At 46.3% G+C, this 13,214-nt stretch overlaps 1 protein-coding gene across 1 annotated transcript in view; it reads right to left on the bottom strand.

The window, feature by feature from the left end:
- The window catches only part of LOC119178731 (lactosylceramide 4-alpha-galactosyltransferase-like), a 41,187-nt gene extending 30,165 nt beyond the window's left edge, over positions 1-11,022 (bottom strand). Inside the window, exon 1 of the mRNA XM_037429967.2 lies at positions 10,766-11,022. Coding sequence (XP_037285864.2) covers positions 10,766-10,871 — 106 coding nt within the window. The 5' untranslated portion in view covers positions 10,872-11,022. The remainder of the gene's footprint in view (positions 1-10,765) is intronic.
- Between the last annotated feature and the right edge of the window lie 2,192 nt (positions 11,023-13,214).

The following is a 13,214-nucleotide window of genomic DNA, read 5'->3' as shown; positions in this document are numbered from 1 at the left end:
GTAATGCCAAGTAATCTACAGGGGAAGTTATTAGAACCAATGGAATGTAAATAAGAAGAAAGAAAAGTGGGTGAGAAAATAACCAGTCGTGAGCAGGAATCGAACCTACGACCTTCGAATAACGCGTTCGATGCTTTAACCAGTGAGCTACCACAGCGGCCTTCCCTCTATCCACTTTTTTGGGTTTATATGTGAATGTAGAAGTAGGAGTGACAGTCAGCGCCATCTATAAGCCAAGCGACGAGTGTGAAAACACTCTTTTATGCGCATGTTTCGCGTCACGTAGCACGTGAACTTATTATGAGCGGGCAGCTGATTAATAGTCCCTCGTATATAACCTAGTGACACCAAGTCTGCCAGTACGTGAGCCATATATATATATATATATATATATATATATATATATATATATATATATATATATATATATATATATATATATATATATATATATATATATATATATATATATATATATATATATATATATATATATATATATATATGTATATATTGTAACGACGAGAAATAAGACACAACGCCTTTGCTGCAGGCCGGCTGTTCTTATTCTGCTTCGTCTTCGTCCTCTTCCTCCTAGCATGCGAGTCTGTGCCAGAGAGAGTTCCAGTTTCGGTTTTCGTCATTACACTCGGCCATGACTGCTAGCGCGCAAAGGGCAATTTTCTCTGGAGGGCGGCACTGGGAGTGCCGTGGTAGTCTGTCATGTGCACGCCTCGAGCTGTCCTGTGGAACTGTCCTGTACTCTGGTGGACGACCCTGGCTGTGTCGAGGTGGTCGTTGCAGGTCGCGTCCGCGCGGCAAGTTAATGTAGTCACCTGGAGAATGTAAACCCAGCAGGTGATACTGGCTGGTGCGGAGTGATCGCATTGGTGGCGGACCATCGCGATGACTACCCCTTCGCTGCTTGGATGACATTGCAGGGACACCAGTATGCAGTACTGCGGCCCACACTGAGCGGGGACGCCTGCGTTGTTCAGAGCGAGGGAAGGTACGATGGGCTATATCGATAGATATCAGCGACATCGCTGTGTAGACTTTGCGCGTAGACTTGCGACGCAAGTCGTGCTCTAGCGTCTTCGCTGATGCACTGCTGGTCGAAGTGGAGGTTTTTGCCAATCCGTCACGTGCGTTCATGTCGACATGGCCAGTTGCCTCGCCATCCGGAGCAACCGTGAACTGCACCGGAATGACTTCGATGGCATCCTCCTCAGGTGGAGTAGGCACTTGTGGCTCGTTAGGGGAGACGGCATTTGGCAAGTTACGAGCGTCCACGCACTCGGCCAATGACGGCAAAGGTGGCAGGGGATGGTGCGGCTCCTTACTATGGGTCAAACTGGCCGTTGTGACGTGTGCTTGGTCTCCGGCTGGTTGTGAAAGAGCCGCCGTCGTCACGCAGCAGGTCAATGGATCCAGGCCATTTGGGGCTGACCAGCTTGGAGGCTGGCTCACTGGCTTCTGTGCTTTATAGGCGGTCCTAAGTTGGGTCAAGGGTAATTGTGTGTCAGGTGTCGACGCGGAGTCAGAGATCTGCCCGGAGGAGTACACCGTCCAGCTTGTCTCGATGATTGCCGCAGGGTACTCTGGGAAGCTGTCCGGGGAGGGGGCACGCGGCACAGCTGTAGGGGGGCGCGGCGCCTCGTGAGGTTGATCTCCGAGGTAGGGCAGGTTGGCAGAGGGTGCAGCTGCCTCGTCGTTGTGCTTCTCAATAGCCCCTTGCTCGGTAGTGGCGAGGGTAGAATGAGAGGTAGCAGTGAGGTCAGACTCATTTCTTCCAAACGCAGCAATGAGCTTGGCGCTCCAGTCCGCCCAGGACTGCTGCCGCACGCCTTCGTACCTGTGCCACGCAGCAGCAGGATTTTGAAGGCGGTCTAAGGCCACGCACCACTTCTGATTGTCGCTCCATCCCTTGCGAGCTCCGAGAGCATTGATGGTAGCCACCCAATCGACGGCATCGTCCTGGAAGCCGCGAAACTCGGGTAGCTCGGAGGCAGCCGGTGGTGGTGTCACGGCAGGCGAAGCTCCAGAAAATAGCGACGCCACACAGCCAAGTTGGTGTGAAAGAGCCGCGAGAGTATACTGGAGCTTGCTGCGGCTCTCGGGGGAAGTTGTTGAATGGTCTTGCGAGGCGGCCGCGGCCAACGCCTCATCGATAATGTGAAGTCCCGGCAAGGCAGCAGGGAATATCGCAGAAGTCGACGCTGTCAGGGCGCCGACCTCGAGGCGGAGTCGCGCAATGGTGCGCGAAAGCTCGGTGGCACTCTCGGGCGGCCCACATGCGGAGCCAGTGGGGACGTGTTCCCCGATCAGCGTACTCACTGCTGTGGTACCCTCGGCCGAGGGAGCTTGAACAGCACCCCTGAGCGGCTGAGGTGCCGATGAAGCACTGAGCAGGACGTTGTCGCAGTGGGAAGCGTGAACAGCGTTTTTACGATGAGAGAACCACGCTGCCGATGATCCACGAGGGTACGGACAGGTGGCTTGTGCCGCAGGGTTCACTTGTCGACCTGTGCTCACGGCACAATCCGTGGCGAAGGACGCGTAGACGGTGTCCCTTTTCATGAAGAAATACCGGTGATGGGTATACTAGAGCCGCCGAGGAGGCTTTGGCGCCATCCCCGAACGGTGGTGGCAGTGGCGGCAGGTGAACAGCTGCTGAGGAGGCCTTGACGCCGTCCCCAAGCGACGCTTACCGCATCTGCACGTCGGCGGGCGTCCTGGATGACGAAGCCGGGACGTATGACGTCTTCTTCATCGACTGCGCCATTGTAACGACGAGAAATAAGACACAACGCCTTTGCTGCAGGCCGGCTGTTCTTATTCTGCTTCGTCTTCGTCCTCTTCCTCCTAGCATGCGAGTCTGTGCCAGAGAGAGTTCCAGTTTCGGTTTTCGTCATTACAATATATATATATATATATACATATATTTATTTATTTATATATATATATTGTGGGCATTCGTCACGCGCTTCTTATCATATATGCATTATCATATTCATCATCATCTGGTGTGGGCTCGCTTGGTCTCAGACTGCCCGTTCATTGCTGAGCCCTTGTGCTGAATAAACGCTGTCTCAACGCAGCTGTCATACGTGGTAGAGGTACTGGGTATATATATATCTATATATATTTGTGTGGGTGTATTGGCTGCTGGCTGGCTTCCATTGACGTTCCGCCAATAGAATATTTGAAAAGCAGCACAATTGAAGCTGTCGATACAAAATGAGATTTGGTTACAGCGAATTAGCGCAGAATAAAACACGGGCTATATACAAAGCTGGCACTTTCTATTATGTTCATAACCACTTTTGCGTACAGTTCATGACTCGGAGGTAGATGCGTTTTTTTTTTTCAGCTTGGCTTCTTGGCTTGGCCTCCTGGCATTATAAGCACTTGGAGCTTGCATAAAAAAGCAAAGTAAGCGCTAAAACACGTGGTTAGAACAAGATTATTCTTTCATAAACCAATATTATTATCTTCCCCAAACCTGGCATGATAAATCTGAGTCGTCGCAAATATAAGTGTTGTGTCAACGTTACTTAGTAGGGTTTCTCATGAAACAATCGAGCGCCTGTGGACTCGTAAGAGGAACAGTGCTCTTGATATCTTAGAGACTGCCAGCGAAACGAGCGTATAAATTTATTGCGGTTTTTATACTTCCCCTCTTTTTGTAGATCGGCTGTAGGCACTTATGATGTAGCGCACCTCAAAGCGCTGCTTGAGTGAGAAGCTATGCGGTCCGCGCAAATGCCGATCGTGCGTGTGCGTGTGCGCGCGCGCGCGCGCGCGTGTGTGTGTGTGTGTGTGTGTGTGTGTGTGTGTGTGTGTGTGTGTGTGTGTGTGTGTGTGTCGGCAGGTCCTTGAAACGGTGAATGTCTCGACAAAATTGCGGCATGCCTGCAAATTCACTTCTGCACCAAAATGCGTAGCTTGTGTGCATACGCTGTTAAAGGCTCAAAAACGCGTTAAAAACGAGCATTTACACGCTTTCACAGGCTATCATGCGCGCGCTCGCATTGCAGATCCTCCTGAGATCTTCAGCAGTATATGACTACAGCACCAATGCTACTGTAACCCGCCGGAGAATCAGCCTAGGTGTGGCGTGGCCACTTCATTCATTCCACTGCCCCCTTCTAGTACACTGTACTGCAGGGCAAAGGCCTGTCCCATCATCCGCCAATCAACCCGGGCTCATACTTACCGTTGCCACGTTATACCTGCGAACTTTTTAATCTCATCGGCCCACCTAACTTTCTGCCTCCCCCTCGTGCATTTTTCTTTCCAAGTAATCGAGTTTGTTACCCTTAATGACCAGCTGTTATCCCACCTAAGTTCTACGTGCCCTGTCCATGTCCATTACTTCTTGATTATAGCTATTATATCTTTAACCCCGATTCGTTCTCTGACCTACTATGCTTTCTTCTTGTCTCCTAAAGCTGAACTTATAACTTTCTTTATCATAGATCATGGCAGAAACCTCAATGTGAGCGGAACTCTTTTTGTAAAGCGCCAGGCTTTTGCTCTGTAAGTTAATACTGTAAAAATGCAGCTGTTGTATACCATCGTTTAGAGTGTTCGTGGCACATTGCCATTCATGATTTGAGATTATTTGCCGAATGTCATGTACCCCATTCTCATTCTTCTAGTTATTTCACTCTGATGGTTCGGCTCCGCGGTTACTACATGTCCACGCGAAGCAGCGAACGCTAGCGCTTGCACTGGCGGTGACGTTGACACATGCGCTCATTGTGGCATGCTGCCGGAGATAAATCCAATGACGCTCAAAGCGCGCAGTGATGGATCAATGTTTTCTACTGGAACACGCCTATTGCTGCTAATGAACAATCACAGAAGACTCTGATTGGAGACAGAGACCTACAGTCCAATTTTAGTTAGCGCGCATGCTGCCATTTTTTATGTGCAACAACGTACAGCAGAAATCTACCGGCACTACCTCGGAAGCCAAGATCCAGCGCCCAATCACCTTATCGGTTGGTTTCAACATAGCAGGAGCACCTGTTGCTACCAAAAAAAAAAACTTTCGATCACTTCATTTATTACACGCTAACGCAGAAGCAGAAATCTTGTGTTTTTATTTGTGCTATACAGAAGGAGTCTCTTTCCCCATTGACATGAAAGGCAGGCGCTCAAAGTTCGGGACTTACTCTCATAATGTTGTATCTAACCTAAAAGAAAGCGTATTCGAAATATTTGCCCAGACACAGGAAAAAAACTCTTGAAAATGAACTCACTGCTCGTTAAGGCTCCTGTTCCTCACCAATACTTTTGGGCTTTGCCGGCACACAAAATCGGGAGCCATCCAGTGTTTGTAAACAGCAACGGCGTCTATATATACGGTTGGCCAGTGAACGGTTGTGCTGCGCGGGCAATGGTTTTTAGGGGTGAAGCTCCTTATGCCGCAGGCCGTGCGTCCCCAATGTATGTGGTAGTATACTTGTTGCAGTAGTAATAGTAGTAGGTAGCACACTCGCTTAGTCCTTGGAATGTCCGCCAGACGGCGGTACTTGTATATGACGAATTGATTTGATTGATTGATATGTGGGGTTTAGCGTCCCAAAACCACTATATGATTATGAGAGACGCCATAGTGGAGGGCTCCGGAAATTTAGACCACCTGGGGTTCTTTAACGTGCACCCAAATCTGAGCACACGGGCTTACAACATTTCCGCCTCCATCAGAAATGCAGCCGCCGCAGCCGGAATTCAAACCCGCGCCCTGTGGGTCAGCAGCCGAGTACCTTAGCCACTAGACCACCGCGGCGGGGCTATATGACGAATATATGATGAAAAGATGCGAGATGGTGGTTCTTGCAGTGCTCACTAGATGGGGGGACGGACAGACAGAGAGACGGACATACAGAAGCAAGAATGGACGGTCTGGCGGATGGTTTGCCCCACTCATTATCATTCACTCCGTGGATATGCCGGGACTTTTTTTTAAATCAAGAAACTTACTAGCAGACGCTGCCTACGTCGGCGCTGCGGGGCGAGAGAGCGGAAGTGTAGGAAGAGAGAGGGGAAGGAATGCGCATGCGCAATGGCGCTGTTAAAAGAGCAGTGACATCAACTTGACGCATGTCATGTTTTTTGCGCCAACGCGGAGTTATCGATACCCTAGTAACTATTCGGTACTTTTATTGCAACAAAGTAACGAATAATATCGTAGTGGTTCTCAAAGTAGGAAAAATGCACTTAAAACCTGTCTGCCTCGTGGGTGACAACGTGCAATGCCTTGTACCGGTAGGATAAGGGGATAAAAAGAATATATATTATGTATCAGTATGACCCATTTCGAAACGAGTGGAAAGCCCGCCAATTTTCAGCGCTGCCAGCACTGCCAAGCAGTCACTTCTCACGGTGCCGCCTCATCAGATCCCGTGGCCGCACAAAATGGCGACGCGAATTTCAATTGAGATTTCATCTGCTCGGCGCGCAAGTGTATGAGCATGTCTGAGGCAGCCAGCCAGCCATCCAGCCAGCCAGGCAGCCAGCCAGCCAGCCAGGCAGCCAGGCAGCCAGGCAGCCAGGCAGCCAGGCAGCCAGCCAGCCAGCCAGCCAGCCAGCCAGCCAGACAGACAGACAGACAGACAGACAGACAAACAGACAGACAGACAGACAGACAGACAGACAGATGAACGGACGTACGGATGATCGCAGGAATGAACGGTCGCTCGGACGCACGCATGGACGGACTGATAAATGCTTCGCTTCGCACCCCACTTATCATCGTTCACTCCACTAATATACTGCAATTTTTGTCTCTTTTTTTCATAATTTTTCACTTCATTTCATTCCATATATTGCATCCTTAAAGGCTCGAGGGCATTACATAACGAGGGGGCAACAAATACGCTGTGAGGGTGTACAATTCAATGTGAACAACTTATCATAAGTTATGCAGTTCTAAATACGCATATTGTAGTTTGTTCCATAATGACAACAACAACTAATCAAACAATAAACAAAAGAAACCCTTGACTGGAAAAATGAGTACAAACAATATGGCAAAACATTATACATGCAGTACGCTGGTGGGATATATCTACAGCCATGGGTTATTGGGTAGAATCAAAGTAGGATTGCAATTTCACGCGGAATGATGTGCGGTCAGGTGTGGTAACTATGAAGTCGGGGAGGCGATTCCGAAGTGTAATTTCTTGGGGGAAAAAGGAGTCGTTCATTGCAGATGTACGGCCATTCATTGGTTCCTTGTCTCGATTTCTGTTATCTCAATCATAATTGTTTCTTTTGTTCTTTATTTTATTCCGTCATCTCTCTCTCCCTATTTACCTACCTTATCACTCTTTCTTCCTAGATCAACTTCTGTTCTTGTGTCTTTCTATTTCGGTTCCACTTTCTTTGTCTACATTCCATCCCTTCCTTTATATGTATGAATTAGTTTCGCCGATCATGCTGTCTCGCAGCCTTCTCCTTCACGTCTCCTCTTCACCCCATCACTTCTCTTTTGCATCCACTGCTAAGCTACTTATTATGCAAGGCTATGTTTCACTCTACTAGCATGCTTGGTTAGGCGATTGCTTGTAGTGCTTACCTTCAAATTGTGGGTTTGCAGGTTGTAACCTAGAATTTGAAAATGCTCGTTCTACCAGACAACTAACCTTTCGTAAACAGAATATTTCACGATTTAAAACGTGCATGGTTTACTGATTTCACAGTTCCCTGGTAATATTTAGAATGCCATACCTTTTGAAGCGAAAGTGGGTTAAGATTTCACTACAACACAACCAAAACACTATCTAGAGAAATATTCCGATTCATTATTGCCCGGTCATGTTTAGTGTGATGGCAGTCTTTATTTCAGTCGTTAAGTGGAAGTCTTTTTTTATCTGTGTTGGAACAGTTTCCTTTTTTGCTGTTTGTGTGCGTATCTTATGCACTGTGTGTACTAGTTGTTTCTTTCCAGATTCTTATTAGAACGTATATGACTTCTTTGGTTAACATGTTTCGAAGTTTCATTATGAATTGTCTCTTTTTGGACCCAAACTAGGCTATGGCTGTGGATCCAGACAGTGTCTACAAACTTTCTGTGACAATTTGGAGCAACAAAATTCAATTCAAGTTAACCATGCCACGTAGAAGAAATCATTATTTCACGAAAAAGTTTTCTCTATCTCTTATTTTCTTTTCATATCTCTGTCAATCTGTGTGTTCGTGCTCTTGCTCATCCGAGTTATTGCATTTCTTGCCGCGAAAATCAGCGCAGAAGGAGAGCGAGCTCCGAGTGCACATTCGGGGAGCGAAGCAGAAGATGGGGGAGAGGAGGAAGGGAGCAGGCGCTGACTGACTTACTGCGCTTTGTACGTGTAAGACCAGTAGATGCCATTCATGGTTATTGCAGTTTATGGTAACACACGTAACAACATAACGAAAAGCATAGCAGCTGTGCTGTAAATTTACCTAAATATATTTGAGAGATATAATAAAAACACTTGAGACTCTTAGTTATGAACAGGAAGGGTGAGAAGCAGTCCTTAAGGGGCTACCCCGTACAAGCACCAGGTAGGCAACCCTTCACGGAAGCCCATTGGTGTCGGCCGCAGCCCGGTCACCCTCAACCAAGTCCTGTTGGGTCGTCAGGCCGGAGCAGCCGACTAGGGCTGCTCCCAGTCCTTTCGAGAAGGGTTTAGTAGAGGGGTGAGTTTGGGAGTTTCTCGACACGCCCACGTCATGTTGAAAATGTCACAGGAGTTTTCCTCACAGTGCGAACTTTTCCCCGTGCAAGCGGGGTAGAAACGTTCAAGGATTGCCAGGCACAATAAAGTTTTGGTGTAAAGGCGAAGAAGGGTTGGCTTGCTTTTCCACCTTTGGGAAGCACTTACAGGGTTTGGTGGCTGAGTTGATAAAATGAGTGAGCTCCTTAACGGCGTAAGCAGGATTAGGCTCGAGGTCTTAATTGTAAGGAGACGAGGATGGAGCCCGGAGAATCAGTGCGCAAACAGCGGCATCGGCCGACTATCATCCAGGCCCATCTGGAATGGTGCTCAAATGACCCTTCGGTGATGCACCTAGGTACTGGCTGTTATGCAAAATTTTATATGCAATATCAAATAAAATTGCAGTATTGCAATAGAAAAAATGCAATCATAACACTTTTTGGCCGAATTCTTGGAAGCGTATCTCGCAAAAAAATTGCGCTATTATTATTGCGCTTCAAACACCTTACGCATGCTTCTTTAGCTAACATGTAGACCAAATTTATTATAGAAAAAAAGCGGTACCTCTAAAATAAATATTTTCCTAAACAACACCCAGACAACGTTCTTGGAAGTTCGGAGGCACGCATGGGACCAACAATTTTTTTTCTGTCCGAAATGTTTTAGCAATTCACTGTTTTCAATGGAGTAAATTATTAGGGTTTTTTTCTAAACACAGTTGAGATAGTTGGCAAAATGGCCGACATATGGCGTGGAATGACCCTGCGGGGTTTTGGTGAAAGACCGCAGCTGTGAAACAACACCCGTGGTAAGGGCTGGAGGTATTCGTGTAGAATACTTCCAATTTGGGACGGTAGTGGCGAGCTAAGGCTCCCGACCACATGAGGCGTCGGCCACTGTGGTCGTCTCAGGTCATATTAGCCGGAAAAGAGCGCACATAGACATAGTATTTCGAAACTTCTGGAATCCGTACGCGCTCTTGTGGTCATATTGAGTGATTGATGTGTTGTAGGGCAAGGAGGCGGGGACCCCACAATTGAATATATTTGGAACGTGCAGTTTACTGCATTGCACTCGCAACCTAAATAGTTGAGGAATAAACAACAACTGGTTAATTACACACCTTCTGCACGTTATCTATACAGTTAGTGGCACACACGCAATTGAAGCATTATTAGTGCGTTTTTCTGCGCACGCTAGCGCGTAAATGCATGCATGAACGTTTTTTCCCGTAAGCGTGAAGTATTTCGTACTGGATCTTTACGTCAAAACCTATAGTGTGAGTTGAACACCCGCACTGAACTTGAGGTTTAATTATGCCACATGTATGCCTTGTAGTCAGGGGATATTGTAAGTTCAGAAGAACAGCCAACGGAAAACAACAGTGTTTGAATTCAGCAACCCAACCTCTCATTTTAGTGTTTTATTCCGCCACTTCAACGAAAAACATTTCAAGGGTGTAAGAGGGTAAGTTAAAGGAAAACAAAACACCTTTAAGTGAATATGTACTGAATGTGAAGGAGTAACGAGGAATTATTTTACGTGCAGTGCTTAAAAAAGAGATAAAATACTTTCCAATGATGATGTTCTGTGAAAGTGACCCTGATTGATAATTATGGCAATACGGACGACAGCAAACAGCTCTTTAGAATGGGCAGCTTCTTGCTGGTTTACACTCCACTATTTAATTCCAGGAGACAAGACAGGAGGGAGCTTAGAAAGACTGCTACCGTGTTAATACTACACTTGATGTTTGTAGGGCTTTCATGATAATTCAACAGCTTAAGTATTCAAGGGCATTTTCTTTGTGCAGAATATACTTTATATGACAGGAGAGAGCAAAAGAGTGGCTACTTGGGAAGAAGGTAGGTAGGATTGGGCACACAACCTATCTGTCTTCTTTTCGAAACGTTCACTGCGCACTAAGAAAATATAGCTCTTTAAATATGAAAAAAGCAAGCTTAAGCAATTTGCACCATGCGAAACAAGCTGAGGTTTCACATGCAATAATAGACAGGCAACAGGCTCGAAACAATGATAAACACGCATACCTGCAGGGGTCGGCAAATAGACTTGGTAAACCCAAGCCATCAAAACCAAAAGAAGAAGTGCGAAGGCTGTTGCCGTTTTACACCAGGCGTTTTCAATTCGCCACATAGTCACCAACTGATAGGCGCGCCAGAGATGCCATCGATGTTGCGTGCAACTTTCCGAAGCACCATCTCGGCGATGTGTTGATCTACGGGCACAACATCGACGACGGTATAGGTAACCGCGTAAGTACGCAGCCGGCACGATGCTCTCCTAACAGCTGCGCTCCACATGTGTCCTCCCTTCTCCACTCTTTTTCCTGCTGCTTGACTGTGCAGCGCAGCAGACACTCGCTCCTGTGCAGTTGCTTAGCTCAGAGCTTGACCGGCTCGCCAGGTGAACTGTCGGCTGATCACTCCGCTGAATATGATAGCGCTGCACGGTATTAGTGAGAGCGCATTCATGATTCAGTCAAGCGAGTTGACCCGCATCAGTGCTCCTGACAGTATAGGCGGGCACAATGAATAAGGCCCGGATGCTGGCGCACGGAAGCCGAAAAAAGGGAGCTACAGAAAATGGATCCGTTTTCAGCAGCAACATCATCATTTATTGAAAGTGATTTTCTTTTGCTTATTTGTGAAGTGTCAGATGACAAAAACCAGAGAAGCGCTCGTTTTTCACACTTCATTCCATAAGTGCCTTGCAGAGCACACGCTAAACCACTGTTCAGAATATATCATGTAAAGTATTTGTCCAACTTCTACCATCATTCTATTTTACAGCTGTACAAACCACAAACTGACCACAGCTATTTTTTTTATCTAAAGTTGCTAGCCTACGCACCATCATCTCTGCAAGCCTAGAACATACCACAATATTGCTGTGTGCCTAACCTTCGTATTCATACTGCGAAGGCTATTTCAGACCCATTTAAATGGCTACCGCTTCCAATGTCTACTTTCAGTCTGTATTCACGCATGACAACAGTCTTCTCCCAGTATTCAGAAGCCCTAATCCTGAGCTCGCTATTGATGATGTGTTGATTAACGAGAACGGCATCCTTAACATGATACTTAAGTTAGACACAAAAAAGTGCACTGGTCCTGACGACATTCCAAACAGCTTTCTCGTACGTTACTTTCTGTGGTGTGCACGTATTTTGTCAATCATTTTTCGAAAATCCGTATTTTGAAGCACTGTCCCCCAGTACTGGAAACTAGCCAAAGTATTGCCCTTGCATAAGTCTAGTAACAAGCAACTCCTGTCCAACTACAGACCGATATCACGTACTTCAAATTCCGGTAAACTGCTTGAGAATGTCATTCACAATCATATAACGGAATATCTTAAGTCAAATAACATACTCTCGAACATTCAACATGGCTTTCGTCGTGGTTTCAGCACACTAATACAACTGGTTGAATTTGCGCATGACATATCCAGCAATCTTGACATTGGCAATCAAATTGACGCGTTATTCATACACTTTTCCAAGGCCTTCGACACCGTTATACACAATAAGCTTCTAAGTAAAATTGATGCTATTTTAAACAACCCTCGATTAACCAACTGGATAGCTAGCTTTCTTAAATCTCAATCTCAATATGTGTCATTCCACTCCACTTCGTCCTCAACTGTCGATGTAACTTCGGGTGTTCCACAGGGATGCGTTCTAGGACCTTTATTATTTTTAATGTTTATAAATCACCTTCCGAACAACTTGAAGTCTCTAGTCCGTCTTTATGCCGACGACTGCGTCTTATGTCAGGTAATTTCTTCTCCTAGCGATCGTGCCTTACTTCAGGATTCCTTCACCAGCTTTTGCACATGGTGCAGGCTTTGACAGATGCACATTAACATTCAGAAAACTGTAGTGGTATCATTCACTAACAGCCGTTCTTCGTTGCTGCATGATTACACTTCCGAGAACACAATAATACCCCGGGCACAAGAGTATAAATACCTTGGGGTTATCTTATCACACAACTTACATTTGTCGCGGCATAATGATTACATCACATTCAAAGCACTGGAAAAATTGGGTTACCTGCGTCGTACGTCATCTAAATCTCCGAAATGCACCAAGTTACTGTTGTATAAAACACTCATACGCCTTATACTAGAATATGCTTCAAGTGTCTGGAACCCGTATATAACATGCGACGTCAACAAAATTGAATCTGTTCAAAGGAAGGCGGTTCGTTTAATTTGCCATCGCTACGATCATAACTTTTCACCTTCGTCAGCAATGACTTCCTTGAAACTCCCTCTCCTATCCACCAGACGTGATACCGATTCTTTGAAGCTATTGCATTCATTTCTTCACTTATCTTGTCGACTATCTTCAGATGATTACATCTCATATGCTGATACTCTTTGAACTAGACGTTACCACAGCCTCAACTTAAAGCCTTTCTTTACACACACAAACATTTTCGAGAACAGTTTTTTTCCTAGATTTATTGAAAT

This window comes from Rhipicephalus microplus, chromosome 1 (genome assembly GCF_043290135.1).
Source record: "Rhipicephalus microplus isolate Deutch F79 chromosome 1, USDA_Rmic, whole genome shotgun sequence".
Lineage (NCBI taxonomy): Eukaryota > Metazoa > Arthropoda > Arachnida > Ixodida > Ixodidae > Rhipicephalus > Rhipicephalus microplus.
Note: the sequence above shows the minus strand (reverse complement) of the source record. Positions and strands in the feature narration are given on the sequence as shown.